This window comes from Mus pahari, chromosome 16, assembly GCF_900095145.1.
Source record: "Mus pahari chromosome 16, PAHARI_EIJ_v1.1, whole genome shotgun sequence".
In the NCBI taxonomy this organism is placed as follows: domain Eukaryota; kingdom Metazoa; phylum Chordata; class Mammalia; order Rodentia; family Muridae; genus Mus; species Mus pahari.
In genome coordinates, this window is record NC_034605.1 from 27348028 (window position 1) to 27365881 (window position 17854).

Here is a 17854-nt window from a genome sequence, read left to right on the forward strand (position 1 = left end):
CACATGCTCCACTATATTCATAGCAGCCTTATTTATAATAGCCAGAAGCCGGAAAGAACCCAGATGTCCCTCAACAGAGGAATGGATACAGAAAATGTGGTACATTTACACAATGGAGTACTACTTAGCTATTAAAAACAATGCATTTATGAAATTCTTGGGCAAATGGATGGATCTGGAGGATATCATCCTTAGTGAGGTAACCCAATCACAAAAGATGTCACTTGATATGCACTCACTGATAAGTGGATATTAGCCCAGAAACTTAGAATACCCAAGATAAGGATGACCAAAGTGGAGATACTTCATTCCTCCTTAGAATAGGGAACAAACTACCCATGGAAGGAGTTACACAGACAAAATTTGGAGCTGAGACAAAAGAAATGACCATCCAGAGACTGCCCCACCTGGGGATCCATCCCATAATCAGCCACCAACGCAGACACTATTGCATATGCCAGCAAGATTTTGCGGAAAGGACCCTGATATAGCTGTCTCTTGTGAGGCTATGCCAGTGCCTGGCAAACACAGAAGTGGATGCTCACAGGGCCCCCAAGGGAGGAGCTAGAGAAAGTACCCAAGGAGCTGAAGGGGGCTGCAACCCTATAGGTAGAACAACAATATGAACTAACCAGTACCCCCAGAGCTTGTGTCTCTAGCTGCATATGTAGCAGAAGATGGCCTAATCGGCCATCATTGGGAAGAGAGGCCCCTTGGTCTGGCAAACTTTATATGCCCCAGCACAGGGGAATGCCAGGGCCAAGAAGTGGGAGTGGGTAGGTAGGGGACCAGGGTGGGGGGAGAGTATAGGGGACTTTCGGGATAGCATTTGAAATGTAAATGAAGAAAATATCTAATAAAAAATTGAAAAAAAAAGAAAGAACGCTCTAAACAATGACTACAAGGAGTAACACCCAACAGAGAAGAGAGCAAGAAATAAACTCAATACTGAACTCAATGAACTAGAAACAAGCAGACATAAAATATCAATTCAAAGAATCAATGCGATAAATTGCTTCTTTGAGAAAACCAACATGATTGACAAACTTTTTGGGGGGGGGGGTGGCTAGAAGACACAAGTATTTTATTTGTTGTTTACAGTGGCTAAAAGATGAGATTTAAATGATATAATTTCCATAAATTCTTTGGGTTCACACATCTCAGATTACTTTTCATTAAGTCTTATCATTTATGTTGTTCTTTATCTTCTAAATCTCCCTCAGAATTTTCTATTTGAGCCAAGAAATAAAATTAACTTTCTAGGAATTGTCTTTTCTCTTTAATTATCTCATCCCCAGGTTTATCTCTGCATTTTTTTCTTATTTTTTTAATTAGATTTTTACTTTGTTTACATTTCAAATGTTGTCCCCTTTCCTGGTTTCCGCTCCGAAAATCCCTATCCCCTTTCCCCCGACTGACAAATTTTAGCAAAATTAAATAAAGTACAAGGAGAAGATCCATAGTAATGAAAGTAGAAATTAGAAGGAAACATTATAGCAGACACTGAGAACATATCAAAATGTTTTCTGCCATGATCAAATTGGCTTCATCCCAGAGATGCAGGGATGGTTCAAATATGTAAATCAATAAACATAATCCACCACAGATTGAAAGACAAGAAATACCATTGTCTCATTAGATGTAGGAAAGGGCTTTTGACAACATTCATCACCCCTTCATGATAAAAGTTCTAGAGAGATTAGGAATGCAAAGGACATATCTCTATATAATAGTAGCCACTTACAGCAGTTCCACAGCCAATATCAAGCTAAACAGAGAGGAACTCAAAGCATTTACACTAATATCAGGAACAAGACAAGAACCCCACTCTTTCCAATCTACTCAATACAGTATTTGAAGTCAAGAGTATTATTAAAAGTGAAGGACATCAAGGGGATGCAAATAAGAAAGGAAGAAGTCAAAGTATTCTTATTTGTTGATGACATGTTATACCTAAAAGCTCCTAAAGACTCCACCAGGAAACTTCTGTAGCTGATAAATTCTTTCAGCAAAATAGCAGAATATAAAATTAACACATAAAAAGCCGTAGTCCTGCTACATACAAATGGCAAACAGAGAAAGAAGTCAGGGTCACAGTACTTTTAACAATTTCTTAAAATCTATCCTGGGATAACTCCTAATGAAACAAGTGAAAGATGTGTAAATAAAAACGTCAAGACGCCGAAGAAAGAAATTGAAGAAGACACTAGAAGATGGAAAGACCTCCCATGCTCATGGATCGGTAGAACTGAATTGTGAAAATGGACATCTTTATCGAAAGCAATTTACAGATTCAATGCAATCTCCACCAAAATTCCAACACAATTCTTCATAGAAATTGGAAAAAAAATACAATTATCAGTTCATATGGAAATAACAACCCTGAGGATAGCTAAAACAACCCTGAGCGGTAAATTAAGCACTAAAAGTATCACTGCCCCAGATTTCAACTTGTATTATGGAGCCGTGGGAATAAACACAGCATGGTGTCCACACAAACCAGATCAATAGAGTCAAACTGAAGATTGCACGTAAATCCACACACCTATGGACAACTGATTGTTGACAAAGAAGCCAAAAACACAAAATGCAGAAAAGACAGCATCTCCAACAAACGGTGCTGGCCAAACTCGTAAGTTGCATATACAAGAAAAAAAAAAGTCTACATCCATCATCCTGCGCAAAACGCCACTCCCAGTGGACAAAGGATGTCAACACAAGACCAGATACCCCGAATCCGATAGAAGAACAAAAGGGAATTGGCTTGGATTCATTGGCTCAGGAAAGGACTTTCTGAACAGGACACTGGCAGCACAGGCAGTAAGATTTGTATAACGGAACCTCGTGAAGCTAAAAACCTCTGTAGAGCAAAGGACACTGTCATTTGGCAAAATGGCGAGATTATATGATGTGGATAGTTCTTTGCAAAGCATACATCTAGTAGAGGGTTAATATCTAGTATATATAAAGTTAAAAAAAAACTGAGCATCAAGAGAATAACACAGTTAAAAATAGCTACAGTACTGAGCAGAGAGCTCTCAAAAGATGAAATACAAATGGCCGAGAAACAAAGAAATGCTCAACAACTTTAGCTACCGGGAAGTGCAAATTAAAACTACTTTGAGATTTCATTTTACCTCAGTCAGAATGGCCAAAATCGATAAAGCAAATGACAGCACATGCTGGAGAGGCCGTGGGGAAAAGGGAACACTACTCAGTGTTAGCGGGAGTCCAAACTTGTGCAGCCACTGTGGAAATTAGTGTGGCGGTTCCTCAGGAAGCTGGAAATAGATCTACCTCAAAATCAAGTTAATGCTGGGCATGGTGGTGCATGCCTTTAATCCCAGCCCTTGACAGGCAGAAGCAGGACGATCTCTGTGAGTTTAAGGGCAGTCTGGTGGTCTACATAGTGAGTTACAGGATAGCCAGGGCTATGCAGAGAGACTGTGTCTCAAACAAACAAGCAAGCAAGCTAATAAGATCCAGCCATACCACTTTGGGGCATGTCCAAAGGACTAACCCACTACAGAGATACTAGCCCATTCATGTTCACTGCTGCTTTGTTCATAATATTCAGAAATTACAAACAGCCTAGATGTCTATTAGCTGATGAATGAGGAATGAAAATGTGGTACATTTATACAGTGGAATATTATTCTATTACAGCTGTTAAGAGAAATTATATTCTGAAATTTGCAGCTAACTGGTGAGAGGAATAGGCCAAAGGAGATTTCCCAAGGAAGGGCAAATAGGATATAGTGTTATGGAGGGACAAGGAGAAAAATAGAATAGAAAATGAGGATTAAATAAGTAGTTTGTTGGAAGAGAAGGGTAAAGGAGGGACTACAGAGAAGGATAACTAGGAGTAAAGGCCATTTGAACAACCATAGGGAAACCTACTACTATAGAAACTTCCTAAAAATATACATATATGAAAAGACTCTAATCGGAATCACCAATAATAATAGAGACAGTGACATAACTAGGCATCTAATCACACCAAGTAAAACCTCCAACGTCGGGATTGGGCTACATCTTGTTGAGACATTGGCCTAAGAGTCCCCATGGAAACTTCAACATCACAGGCTATTTCCAGGACTATTGGTTACTCCCCATAATCTGATAGTTAAGCTGTATTTCTGAAGAGAACGCTTTTGTCATTGAACATAGAGAAGTTGAGGTGATTTTGAAAAGGAGATATGTTTGTCCTGTCAATGGATATGTCACCCATTGTCAGCCTGCTATATAAGCACCTAATAGACCCTGGGTGGAAAAGAAGGACTTCTTGTCCTCTCTGAGATTGGATGTCAGGGCTTTCTGGTAAGAGATTGAGAGACTTGCAGCTGCACTGAAAAAGCCTTTCCCATCAGCAACTTCACATTACAACTGCTGAGTCTTAGTCTCCATACATCCTGTATCCACCAGCAGCTTTAAAGAACAAAAGCATCACTTGGATTTTGCACCCTAGCAGCTAGTGCTGCATCTGAAGCAGTTCATATCCAGAATGATGGCGTCCACACCTCTCTGGGATTCATCTAAACCAGACCCTCTGAGCTGAGGGAGCAGGTTCACTTACAACTGCCCCGTGCCCCTCCCTTACCTCATGCTCCACTCCTCTGGCACACACTTCCCTCGGGAGTCTTTCCTTCCTGCTCTTCTCTGTTCATTGGCTGAATGAGTGAATGAACAAGTGAATAGCCATTAAGCTCATTCTATTGACTGTATCCTATTCTGCACATACTATTCTGTTGTGCCCTCTGCTTCCATCAGTGTCTACATGTGATGGCTAGTCTTGGTTGTCAGCTTTGCAGTACCTGGAATTAATTAAAATTTAAAAAAAAATGGCTGGCAAACCCATGAGGGGTTTTTGTTTAGTTATTACATTTGAAATGGACTTCGGATCTGGATCTTTGTAGTGGGAAGACCCACTTTTAATCCAGATCTTCTCACATGGGAAGACCAGCCTCTAATCTCAGCCTCACCTTCTGCTTGTGGCCTATAGAAAGGACACGGAAGAGGCAATTGTTTTCTCTCTGCCTGCTCGCTCTTACTTTGCTAGCAAGCACATTTCTTCACTGGCACTAGAGCCTACTTATCAGGGAGTCTGACATATACTGAAGAAAAGCTGAGACATCCAGTCTTATGGATTCAACTACTGGATTCTTGGACCTTCCATTCATAGGCACCTATGGTTGGAATAATTGGACCAGAGCCTATAAGTCATTCTCATAAATCCCCTCTCTACATATAGAGAGATGTTAATTTTATAAGTTCTGTTACTCTAGGAGACAGCGACTAGTACACTACACAAGTAGAGACGTTCCTCTTACAACACAATATCCTGTGGTTTCCAGTTCTATATGCCCTTAACTACTCTTAAAGATTTGTTAAGTTTATTCCACATAATCCAGTTGAGTTTTGGCAGCAAGGGTAAACCAAGGAAGGCTGAGTGTGGAGTTGGGGATTAGTCATTCAGCAGACTTCTTCTGAGGGAGCAAAACTTAAATTCTCTGGGGCCAGCAAGAAAGGGGAAAACACACACACACACACACACACGCACACGCACACGCACACACACACACGTACACACAAGGTGGATGAAGCAAGCTCCAACAACTTTTTTTGCCCACTAAGACAAAGTTTTCTCTCTTCCTTTTTTTTCTTTTTTCTTTTTTTTGGGAGGGTTCTAATTATTTACTTAAAATATAAATTTATCAGATAACAATTATAGTTGATGGAAGATGCTAAATGCTGATTTTTTTCCCTTATTTTATGCTTCTTAAAGTTTTCTACGCAAGAAGAAAATTATCTCACAGCCACAGGTTACATAGTCTCTAAAACCAACCACCATAAAAGCATTATTCAGAAACAGATTAAGATCATTACACAGGAGGGAATAATAGCAGGATTACTGATTATATATTCTTTTAAAACTCACACCTAACTAACCTTTTTTTGTCTTTCTCTCCACAAGTTTTTCATAACCCCAAAGCAATAGTTCATTGCTTTTTTAAAGGTTTATTTTTAATGTACGAGTGCTCTATCTGCATGTACACCTGCATGCCAGAAGAGGCATCAGACCCCATTATAGATGGTCGTGAGCGACCATGTGGTTGCTGGAAATTGACCTCTAGTGGTGCTTGTAACGACTGAGCCATCTCTTCAGTCCCCACAATAATCCTTTTGTCATAGATTAACGAAGTTTAATTAAGCCAGTCTACTGTAGCAATTTCTTTCCTATGTTGACCTGATGACAATTTGTATTTACCAAGAAACAGATCATTGTCTACATCTTGTTTTTGAAGTCTGTCTCTGAACCTGAACTGGGCGTCCGCCCCCCTACCCCGCACTGCCCCTTCCCCCCTCCCCACCCCACCCTGGCCCCAACATTCATTCATTTGTTCTCACCCTCACCCAGCTGTAGCCTAAAGGTCACTTCCCTTGGTTCCCCTGTTCCGGGGCCTCGGACTTGGCCCTCAGCTGTGAGGCACTACTAACTAGGACGAGTCTTCCCCTGATGGACCAGGCAAGGCTTGCATGCTCTTCATTCTTCGGGAGGGAGGTGGTGTTGGGAAGGTGGGGGCGGGCAGTCCAGGATCTTGTTTCACATTCCGGAGCAAAAGAAAGGTAGTGGGGAATCCAGAGAGTCCACAGGAAGCGACTCAGGTCAGATGGTCCACCAATTAGGTTAAAAAGCGACCATTTCAGGATGTTCCAGCCGCCTGGAAGACAAAGGTGTTCGTGGAAGTCGCGAGCAAGTGGCAGGGCTAATCTTTGGATTTTGTGCACCTTCTTCTTCTGTGACTGGGAACATAAAATAGGAGTGTTTCCGCTCGGTTTCGAACCGAGGACCTCTCGCGTGTGAGGCGAGCGTGATAACCACTACACTACGGAAACGTGACAGGTGCTCTAATCTTAACTTCTGATTATACAAAGTAAGACAGATACTGTATAAAGTGTGATGCAGAGGATATAGAACCGCACTAATGGAAAGAATCATAAGGAATGAACGCGAACCAAAGATGAAAATCAAGGGAAAGAAGGGGGGAGATCCTGGCAGAGGGAAGGGAAGGAATTTAAAAAAAAAAAAAAAAAAAATGTTCCTCAGGCGGCGCGGCAGAGGGGAGAGCTTAGCGAAGGATTCCCGCTGATTCGGTGTAGGGATTCCCGCGTTGAGACGCGTGCGCATAAAACACAGCGGGCTGGAAGTTGGGAGAGCCTGATCACCCGGAGACACCTCGAGGAGAACGTTGTAGACACTGGAGAGCTTTTGAGAGAACCCAGGCAGGTGGCTCAAATAGTTACAGCAACCCGTTAAGGAAAGGTTCTCAGGGCTGTTTTTGTATTTGTGTTTGTTTTTCTTTTTGTTTTTGTTTTGTTTTGTTTTACAGAATTTAGACGTGGAAAATTGAGACTTGTTCGGAGGTTGCTACATCCCCACTCAGGCCGAGTGGAGGTTGGTGCGCGATGCTGTAGGCAGTACAGGACTATGGGTAGCTCCCGTGAGCATCAGAACAACCCTCCAATCCATCCATACATGCATACAAACAATACATACTACCGAATAGGTTTTGACCCAGTGTCTGTTGAATTGATCGACTCGAGATACTCAGAAGCGTTTGTCAAATGAACACATGACAGCATGATGTGGACTTGAGAAACTGGAAAGTGAGAATGTGGTGAAGGGCGTACTAAAGTTTATGCTTAGAGTGTGAGAAGAAAGCATAAATTGAGTTTGCGTCAAGCGGGAGCCTCAGGCTGTTGGTGGAAACGTGGTGCGCAAATAATATAATAGCTGGAGGATGTGGGCATCGATCCCACTACCTCTCGCATGCTAAGCGAGCGCTCTACCATTTGAGCTAATCCCCCAGTACGAGAGGACATCTCTTTTGTCCTTTCTTTTATGCGAAGTGTCTCCGGTAGTCTTTATACAAGATACTTGCTATGGCTAGGGTCCACGAAAATATATCAGTCAAAGCTAAAAACATAGGGTCGAAACTGATGTCTTCTAACTGCTCAAAAGTGTGAACTGAGAGTCTAAATGCACAAGAGAAAGTGATAAAAAGCAACCATGTTTCCGCCCGGTTTCGAACCGAGGACCTCTCGCGTGTTAGGCGAGCGTGATGACCACTACACTACGGAAACGCCCACAGCTAGCCAATTTTCCTAGTTTCAGGACATGCATTTAAAACATGCCTACTTACTGGCTCGTGGTTAGCATTTGTTATATTTACTTGTATTATGGGTTAACTAAATTGAAATAACCAAGGTGATTGTCTCACTCTATCCAGAGCCCTTGGTGGGCCACTCCACTACCGCCACCTGAGCACCGAGATTGCACATTGTCGGTGAATTTGTCCCTCTGTGGCTGGTTTAACCTCACTCAACTTCATGTTCTCCGCTTCTTCATTCTAGTGGTTTCAGGTGACAGAGCCTCTTTATAAAGGGCTGAGTGTTAAAGTTCCATGTGTGCCTGCTATGTTTTCACCTGTCCATTGACGGACAGTAGCTTGATTTTGTATCTTGGTTATTATGAATAATTTTGAAAGTGAAGACATGGGTGTCTCAGAAGACAAGAATTCATAACCATGAACAGAGCAAACACGAACCCATGACTGTTGCTAAATTTCTAAAGGAATTGTCATACCTCTAATGGTTGTAAAAATTTAAATCATCAAAGTTGTGCGAGCATCCTCTTTTTTCCATGCCTCTCCGATCTTTTCTATATTTGAGGATGGTTAGCCCTTTTTGGAGGACTGGAGTGAGGTATACTCATTGGGCTTTGGGTCTCATTTTCCTGGCTACTCATGAGTTGGGCACATTTTCATAGATTATTGTCTTCTTTGAAAATCACCTAACCTGATTTTTTTTTCTCTTTTATGTCAGGTGGAGGACTGTGCATGGTGCAGGAGAGGCTGAGGAGGTGGAGGACTGTGCATGGTGCTGGGGAGGCTGAGGAGGTGGAGGACTGTGCATGGTGCAGGGGAGGCCAGGAAGTGGAGGACTGTGCATGGTGCANGGAGGACTGTGCATGGTGCTGGGGAGGCTGAGGAGGTGGAGGACTGTGCATGGTGCAGGGGAGGCCAGGAAGTGGAGGACTGTGCATGGTGCAGGGGAGGCTGAGGAGGTGGAGGACTGTGCATGGTGCAGGAGAGGCTGAGGAAGAGGAGGACTGTGCATGGTGCAGGAGAGGCTGAGGAAGTGGAGGACTGTGCATGGTGCAGGGGAGGTGGGTGGTCAGGAGCAGGGGGCTGGGAAGACTGAGGTAATTTCTCCTTCCATGGTTAAACATGCCTGTCTTGATGAAGGGGTAACACCATCTCAGTCTGCCTCTGAGGCCATGCAGCGTTAAAACCAAGGTTCATCTAGGGGACAGAAGAGTGTTCTAAAATGCGGTGTAGTCCCTGAGAGGAACGCCACAGGGTAAGCTGCATTTTTATCATGAATCATCCCCGGGGAAGGTGGTGGCATCTGGACTTTCCCACCGAAGTTCCACGAGGGCTTAAAAGTGAGAGATTATATGAGGAGTCGTCCTAATGAGTGTGAGGGATAGGAAAGTAAGTGCCAGGCTGTCACTCAACCTTCAGGGCATTGCTTTAGAGATGCAAAGATGGATGGGTTGTTGGAGGCTCACCCTGTCTCCTTTCAGCAGGTGGTAGAGATTTTAAGATAGCTTGAGGAATAACGGTAACAGGATGCTCAGTACCAATGTGTTTGAAAGCAGAAGAGTCCACGGGTGTGAACTTATAAATGCTTTGCCCCTGCACCAGCCACACAGGGTCTATTAGAAAGGTGGAAGTGGGCAACCCAAACAATGGCACTGTCCTTGGGATTTGTACCCAGGAACACATATCCTCTTCCAACCTTGCTTTTAGTTATACACTGTCTTAGGGTTTCTAGAGTTGTGATAAAACACCATGACCAAAGAAACCTGGGGAGGAAGGGTTTACTTGCCTTACGCTTCCACATTATAGTTCATCATCAAAGGGAGTCAGGTCTGAAACCCAAACAGGGTAGGGACTTGGAGACAGCAGCTGATGCAGAAGCCATGGAGGGTGGTTGCTTCCCGGCTTTATCAGCTTGCTTTCTTGTAAAACCCAGGACCGCCTGCCCAGAGATGGCCCCACCCACAAAGGGCCAGGCCCTCCTCCATCAATTAAGAAGATGCCCTACAGGCTTATCTACAACACATCTTATGGAAGCATTTTCTTGAGATTCCATCCTCTCAGATGACTTCAGCCTGTGTTGACATAAAACTATCCAGTGTATTCATCAATGATACAAAGTAGAATTCTAACATACCATGAAAATAAAAAGAAGTTTCTCAGAATTTTCAGATTTCTGGCCTGTTACTTTTTGAGAACCCCGATAATGTATGCCAGATTATCAGAGTTGTGACTCTAGCATGGACTTCCTCCTTTACTCCTTAAAAACCCACTCCTGCTATTTTGCTTTGCTCCCTTGCTTGGTTGCTGCTGCCGCCGCCGCCGCCGTCATGTTTGCGCGCGCGTACACACACACACACACACACACACACACACACACACACACACACCACCAGCCACCCCCGCTTGACATTCTTGGATAGTCTTTGTGCTGAGAATTTGGTGACTCGGTATGTCGCGCACTGACTGCGAGGTGGCCAACCTCCCTCGCATTGGTGATCCTCTCAAGGTGTGGATGTCTCCTTAAGGACAAATTCAGAGAGTCCTCCCAACGGAGAGCGCAGGAAGCAGGCTTGGCGCACACACAGAGTAGTACAGGATTCAGGACCACATAACCTGGTGGAGAGACCAAGGAAAAGTACAACTCCTCTGGTCTCAGCCCCAATCATTGGGCAGAAACTCATCCACGTCGCCTCCCAGCCGCAGGAAGGTCCCACTTCTCATGTCTACTTGGCGCTTTTGCGTAGTGTTTATGCCTAACCACCCACTTCCCCACTAAAGCTTCTCTCTGTGTTGGTTATGAGCCGTGGTAGCTTGTTTCTACGTGGACTGCAACAGTTGTTTATCAAAGAAAACTGAGCAGGGTGAGCTGCTTGTTTTCGTGTTCATTCCGGAGGGGAAGTTTAAAACAAAGCCAAGAATCCTCACCTGGGCACTCTCCTTGCAAAACGGGGTGCTGCCTATGAAACCAGTGCTGGTTTATTTTTACCTTCAGAAACCTTTTGCACCTCCCCCGACCTTCCCAGTGTGCAATGACCTAATGCAAGTCGTGACCGAGTTTTTTTTGATAAACTTCTCAGAAAGCAGCTTTCTGAAGAGCTTCTTGACATGGGCGGATCACAATGATTAGATGCTCTGTCAGTGACCTTCTTAATGTCGATGACACCTATGGGCCTTTCTGACATTTGTCTACCCTCCAGCTTCCCACCTAGCTGTTGTGGGCACTCTTGTTTTTAATTCTTTTACAAGCTCTGGCTCCACTGTGGAAATCAGGGCAAATGCAGCAGCTGGTTCTCTCCTTCAACCACCCGTTCTACCAGAGAACAAGCTCAGCTCATGAGGTTTGGTGCTTTTACTTGCTGAGTCCTTTCACTGACAAATTCAAATCCCTGACCTCAGTGGGAGGAACTTGGAAGCCGCTTATTGGGAGATTCTCCAGGTCTGATTTGGAACAACCTGCCTGTTACTTTGAGGGGGAGGTCGGATTGAGAATTCATTCTGTCCCCATAGGCAGGCCGGAGCCAGCCAAGGCTACACAGCAGGGCCTATCTTTAGTAAGGAGATAAACAACAGAAAACACATTTCCATTTGGCCTAGTGCACCCCAGTGACCCTTGGCACACAGCCAGCCATCGCTAACTTGAATTTTTCACCAGGTAGATCAGAGCATTGGGACATAAGGTTCCAATACTGAGTGATGAGAGAGCTAGCCTAGGAATCTTTCCGCAGCAAGCAGCTTAAATGAAGTGGTTTTATCATCACTCCCAGAAACCTGGAGACAGAAATGACAGTGGTTACTGCAGGGTCTCCTGATGAGCTGGGCTCCTAACGCTCACACATCAGTTCACAACTGTCAGCATCAGGATGTAATGCCCACTGTGCACAGACATACATGAGGGTAATCACCCATACACATAAGAAAACATTTTTTTTTTTTTAGAAAATCAATTTTTAAAAAAGAGCAAGGCTAGGCACTAATGGTGCACGGCTTTAATCCCAGCACTCAAGAGGCAGAGGAGGAGGCAGAGGCAGGTGGATCTCCATGAGTTCATGACTACAAAGCAAGGTCCAGAACAGCCAGGATGGTTGGTTATACAAAGAAACCTAGTCAGGAAAAACCTTAATTAATTAATTAATTAATTAGTTTAAAATGAGAGCACTCTTCCTTATATTTAACCCTCATCAGTCTGTAATTAATTTCCAGGGATAGCCATCACATCAACTAGTCCATAGCCCATACTGCCAACTGAGATTCAGCATGTATGGGCACAAAGACCTTCCTTAACTGCACACGACTCCACACTGCATTACAAGTAGGAGTCAGCTTGCTTTGACTATAACTGCACACCACAGATCCTACAGCTAGCAATGAAGTCACAAGGCACTTTCTGGGCCTGAAAAACACTGTTGAGTCAGTCTTCTCTTCCTCCTCCTCCTCCTCCCCACTTTCTCTTCACCATGTAGCCCTGGCTGTCCTGGAACTAACTATATAGACCAGGTTGGCCTTGAACTCACAGAGATCTGCCTACCTCCTGCCTCCCAAGTACTAAGATTAAAAGCTTGCACAAAGTCCAGTCAACACTTGCTTTTGTCAATGTTTCATTATTGGGCTCTAGTCACACAGAATAACCACCACAGATTAGTTAACTTTCACTTTGTTCTTACCATTGTTCCTGTAGAAGAGGCTTGATGTGGACAGAGTAGGCTTACAGAGTCCCAGAAGATGTAACTCTGCCTTTTATTACCTTTGTGACTGTTCAGATCAAGAACTTCCTGACACTCCTTATCACTGTCACAAGTAGATGACACTTTCCAAGCTGGTTTTCAAAGCAAACTTCACAGGGAGTGGAGTGCAGAAAGTGTATTACTTAGGATTTTTATAAAACCTCTCCTCACAGCAACTCAAAGAGTTAGTGAACATTTACCCAACTGAAACCCTAAAGAGTCAAAGATAACGTTGGATCTTCATCCTTATAACACCTGGGTAAAACATCAACATTACTGTAAAACAAGAGGAACTACCCCAGAGAGTGCTCCAGCCCCGCACAAGCAGGATGCTCACCTTAGGAGGGGAAGTCAGCCTGGCATTCTATGTGACTTAATCTTGAAGGAGAAATGCACTTGAACTTGTGAGGAAAGGAACAAGGGGCCAGGGGTTCAGGCTGTTGGAAGAGAAGTTTCAGAAGGTGCTGAGGAAGGCAGTCCATGTGATAGACCCATGGTGTGGGCTGGACTGAGGGAGAATGGAGATAGGAAAAGTGGCTGGAATGGCAGGATCTATGAGTGGCTTATACACATTTTCCTAGGTCACTAGGAGTGATAGTGAATGGAACTATTCCCTTTTCTACCCCTTGATTCCTGGACCCACTGATCCTGGCTATGGGAGAAACTGTACCATATATCAGATGCTGATTCAAAGCATATGCTGCCTTCTGAAGAACTCTGCCCCAGCCCTCCATGTTGCCATGTAATTGGTGCTGTAACTGTGTCTAGGTTCTGCTGGCCCAAAAGTTTTGGTTCCAGAGGGGGGAGTGCTCTTACCAGGAGCCACAACAAACATCCCATTGAGCTGGAAGCTCAGACTTCCCCCTGGTCATGTTGGGTTTCTAATGCCCTTAAAAGAAACAGGCAAAAAGAAGAAATAACAGTGTTAGGAAGTGACAGATCCAGATTGCCATGGGGAAACTGGATTACCTCTCCATAATGGAGGTTATGAATGATTATGTCTGGAGTGGAGGAGATCCCTTAGGTGTCTCTTAGTACTACCCTGTCCTGTGATTAAAGTCAATGGGAAACTACAACAGCCTAATCCAAGCAGGATGACAAAGGACACAGACCCATCAGGAATGAAGGTATGGAAATGAGCCAAGACCTGCTGAAGTGCTTGCTGAGGGTGGAGGAAATACAGAATGAGTAGTAGAGGAAGGTAGTTATAAATACCAGCTAAGGTCACATAACCAGTTGCAGAAACAAGGATTATAAAGTAATATGAATGCTTCCATTTTATTTTTGTTAAGAACACATTTGTCATCCTTCTAATTTCTTTGACATCAATCGGTATTTGAGATACTAAAAGAATATTCCCAAGGGACGTTGCCCCATTGTAAATTTACAAATGCATTTCTGATTGTACAAGGGATAGTTATATCATGCTAGGCATATTCATGACCTTATTATTGTTTCATGTGAACATGAGATATTATTTGTGTCAAGTTGACAAGGGGTGGATTGTAGTGGCTATTCCTGGTTGTCAACTTGACTATATGTGGAATGAACTACAATCAGGAATTGGAAGGCTCATCTGTGATCCTGATCTTGAGGTTGGGAGATACACAAGTTTCTGACTTGGATCTTGGCATGGAGATACTGAGGCATAGTGGCTATGAATCCCAGGAGACTAAGGCAAGGCTTAGATCTGAGTTCAAGGTCATCTAGGACAAAGTCCCATATCTAGGAATGGTGGTACACATCTTTAACCTGGGCTACACCTTCTGTTGGAGACCTACGTAAGGACATTGGAAGAAGGAAGACTCTCCTTTGCCTGCTTGCCTTGTGGGACTGAGCAACTGCTAGATCTTCGGACTTCCATTCACAGCTGCTACTGATCACTGTTGGAGAGTTGGACTACAAACTGTAAACCATCAACAAATTCCCTTACTATATAGAGACTACCCATAAGTTCTGTGACTCTAGAGAACCCCAACTAACACAGGATTGGGATCCTGTCTGCTAGAGTAACTGAGATTCATGGGTGGAGGAGAATCATGCCTATGCTAAAGTAACTGAGCAGCATGTGTGGCTTCAAAAGAAGTTGAAACTTACTGAATTGAAAAAACTAAAAAGCATATAAAAATAAATTATTTTTATTTTCAAATATAAACCTCAAATTGGACTGCTAATCCAATTCCTGTTAATTCAGCCTTCCACCATAGTGAACAAACACCATAGACCACTACCCTAGTGGAAGGCAAGTCCACTCTTCCAGCCAGAAACTGTTAGCTGTCCACTGAGAAGGAGGCAGGCAATAAATCAGAAATCAAACAAAATGCATCAGGCGCCTACAGCGGTCTTCCCTGGATAGGACATGTTCTCAGATTGGCACTTACAGGGCTTGTCCACAGTAGGTGAAAGATACCAACAAAGAGAAAGCCCTTTACCAGATTCCTGGTGTGTAGAATAGAGAACACTTCTGCCTAGCTGGTCAATACTCTGCAGGAAGCAGATCAGAATGGCGCAGGGCTGGTAGGTATTTCTTCCACCATCAGGAGTCCCTTACTGGCTATGGTTCTTCCTTGCTTTCTGCAGGGAGAGGGGCTCCAAAGATCTTGGCAAGGAGCCCTCTGTTGGAGCGGGCCTGGTCCTGGACGTTAGCCAGCCGTGCTCTTTCTCGCCCTCCTGGCCGAGCTGCTTTCCGGGCCCTAAGCTCCTGCTCAGTGGGACGCTGAGTAAATGTCCAGGAGCTGTTTGGCCGAGTAGCATCCCCATCAGCTGCAAGGAAGCGTTGTCCCTGTTCCACATTTCGAAGATAGAAGTCAGTCTCTCGCTTGGCTTGGGCGACCTCTGCTCTCAGGCGTTGCCTTCGTACCTGGCGCTCAAAGGCAAGGTGTTCACTGAGGTGGGACCAAGTAAAACGATGCAAATACTGTGGGCAGGGAAATAAGAAAAGGTCAAGATAGGGAAGGACGGGAGAAGAAACTGGGAGCTGCTTAGAGCTAGCAGGAAGGATGGGGTGCCTGGACTAGAGCTGGAGGGGGCAATGAAGATGTGGCAGACAAACTGAGAACCTCACCTTGAGGTTCCACAGGTCGTAACGGAAGGGACTACGCTTGCGGGAGCCCATGGGCGTGTTATGTAGACTGGCTGCCACTCGCTTGGCTATGCGCTTGTCTCGGAACTCCACCCAGCCTTCGGTATAGTCCTTGCTGTATTTAGCTCCCTTCTTCCCTCCTGCGGCTGCGGCTGCCTTCTTCTTGCGTTTCACAAAGTGGTCTGTAGGCCAAACACAATGAACAGCCTGGTCAGGCACCCACTGAGAAACACCTCAGTTTAGCCATAAACTGTTTAGACGCTACTTTACAGTTGCTGATGGAAAGCGGCTGTCTGTAAGGTGCAGCTTCTCCTTTCTTTAACTGATTCCTCCCTTCAAATGACAACTTCTTTTTTGTTTTCTGTTTTTTGTTTTGTTTTTTGTTTTTTTGGGTTTTTTTTTGTTTTTGTTTTTGTTTTTTGAGACAGGGTTTCTCTGTGTAGCCCTGGCTGTCCTGGAACTCACTCTGTAGACCAGGCTGGCCTCGAACTCAGAAATCCGCCTGCCTCTGCCTCCAAAGTGCCCGGCCAAATGACAGCTTCTTGAACATAAGAACGGCACCAAGAACGACACCAGTCCCCACCTCCATTTCCAAATTGTCAAGAGGTGGAAGAGAGCCGGGCAGCGTAAGTGCACGCCTTTAATCCCAGCAATTGGGAGGCTGAGGCAGGTGGATTTCTGGGTTCAAAGCCAGTCTGGTCTACAGAGTGAGTTCCAGGACAGCAAGGGCTACACAGAGAAACCCTGTCCAAAAAAAAAAAAAAAAAAAAAGGTGCAAGAGGCTGAAGGAGGCTAATCGTACAGTTTCGGGGACTATTTGAAAATCGAGAGGGCTGGAGAGATGACTCAGTGGTTAAGAGCACTGACTGCTCTTTCAGAGGTCCTGAGTTGAATTCCCAGCAACCACATGGTGGCTCACAACCATCTGTAATGGGATCTGATGCCCTCTTCTGGTGTGTGCACATAAGAAAAAATAGTAAATAAATTTTTAAGAAAAAGAAAGAAAAGAAAATCGAGGGTATCTTTCAGAGCTTATTAGAGCACTCTCTACCCACTCACCCCCTCCATTTCCCTTCCCTGCCCCTGCCTGCCACCTAAAGAACCTGAGTGCTACATACTTAGCAGCAAGGAGGGACCCACAGCCTTCCGAGAGCCAGCACCCCACGCCTCATCCGTGCACAGCCAAGAGAATGAGTCGTGCCCGCCTGCCCGTCTCGCCACCCTCTCCTTCCGACGCAGAGCTTACCCTCGGCCTGGAAGAAAACGCGTCCCACCTCGCCGTAGGCGCTGAGCAGGTTGCGTACGTGCAGGGGCCGGAAGCGCGGCGGGACGTGGCCCAGGTACACAATGCCCGGAACCACCTTCTTCTTCTTGCCGCTGCTGCCGCTGCAGGCCGCGTCCTCGGGCTCCTCCTGCTCCTCTGCCGCCTCAGCATTCACCTCTTCCTCTTCCTCTTCCTCTTCCTCCATCGCAGTCTTCTGCTCCTCCACCAAGTCTCCTGCCTTCACCATGGCACGATCCGGGGAGCGCGACAGCCGTGAATCTGTCTCCATCTGATGACGCACATCCTACGAGCCAATCTGCGGTCCGGGCCAAGAAGTGACGTAAATCCTGGGTGCCGTTCTACGGCAGGGCGGGGCGGGGCGGGGCTGGGGCGGGCCCAACAGACTGGAGAGAGGAGAAGGGGTGGGAGCCGCAGGATGTGAGTCCCGGTAGAATACCTCCGTCGCACGCAGCCCTCATCTGAGGCAAGCTCTCACGGAAGATTTTTAATTTTATTAAAAAATGTGTATGGCCGGGCGTGGTGGCGCACGCCTTTAATCCCAGCACTCGGGAGGCAGAGGCAGGTGGATTTCTGAGTTCGAGGCCAGCCCGGTCTACAG

General features: G+C 45.1%; 1 protein-coding gene and 3 non-coding genes across 4 annotated transcripts; all 4 read right to left on the reverse strand.

Moving 5' to 3' along the window:
* Window positions 1-6824: 6824 nt before the first annotated feature.
* On the reverse strand, window positions 6825-6897 carry Trnav-cac. The gene has a single exon. It is a non-coding gene; the product is annotated as a tRNA-Val (tRNA).
* An 899-nt stretch (window positions 6898-7796) lies between these two features.
* Trnaa-agc lies at window positions 7797-7869 on the reverse strand. Its single transcript has one exon. It is a non-coding gene; the product is annotated as a tRNA-Ala (tRNA).
* Window positions 7870-8072: 203 nt separating this feature from the next.
* Window positions 8073-8145, reverse strand: Trnav-aac. The gene has a single exon. It is a non-coding gene; the product is annotated as a tRNA-Val (tRNA).
* Window positions 8146-15011: 6866 nt separating this feature from the next.
* On the reverse strand, window positions 15012-17511 carry Abt1 (activator of basal transcription 1). Its single transcript, XM_021215936.2, has 3 exons — window positions 17218-17511; window positions 15954-16153; window positions 15012-15806 (listed from the first exon to the last, which is right to left on the reverse strand). Exons 1-3 carry the CDS (start codon window positions 17480-17482, stop codon window positions 15444-15446), a joined length of 828 nt encoding a protein of 275 aa, XP_021071595.1. The 5' UTR covers window positions 17483-17511; the 3' UTR covers window positions 15012-15443.
* Between the last annotated feature and the right edge of the window lie 343 nt (window positions 17512-17854).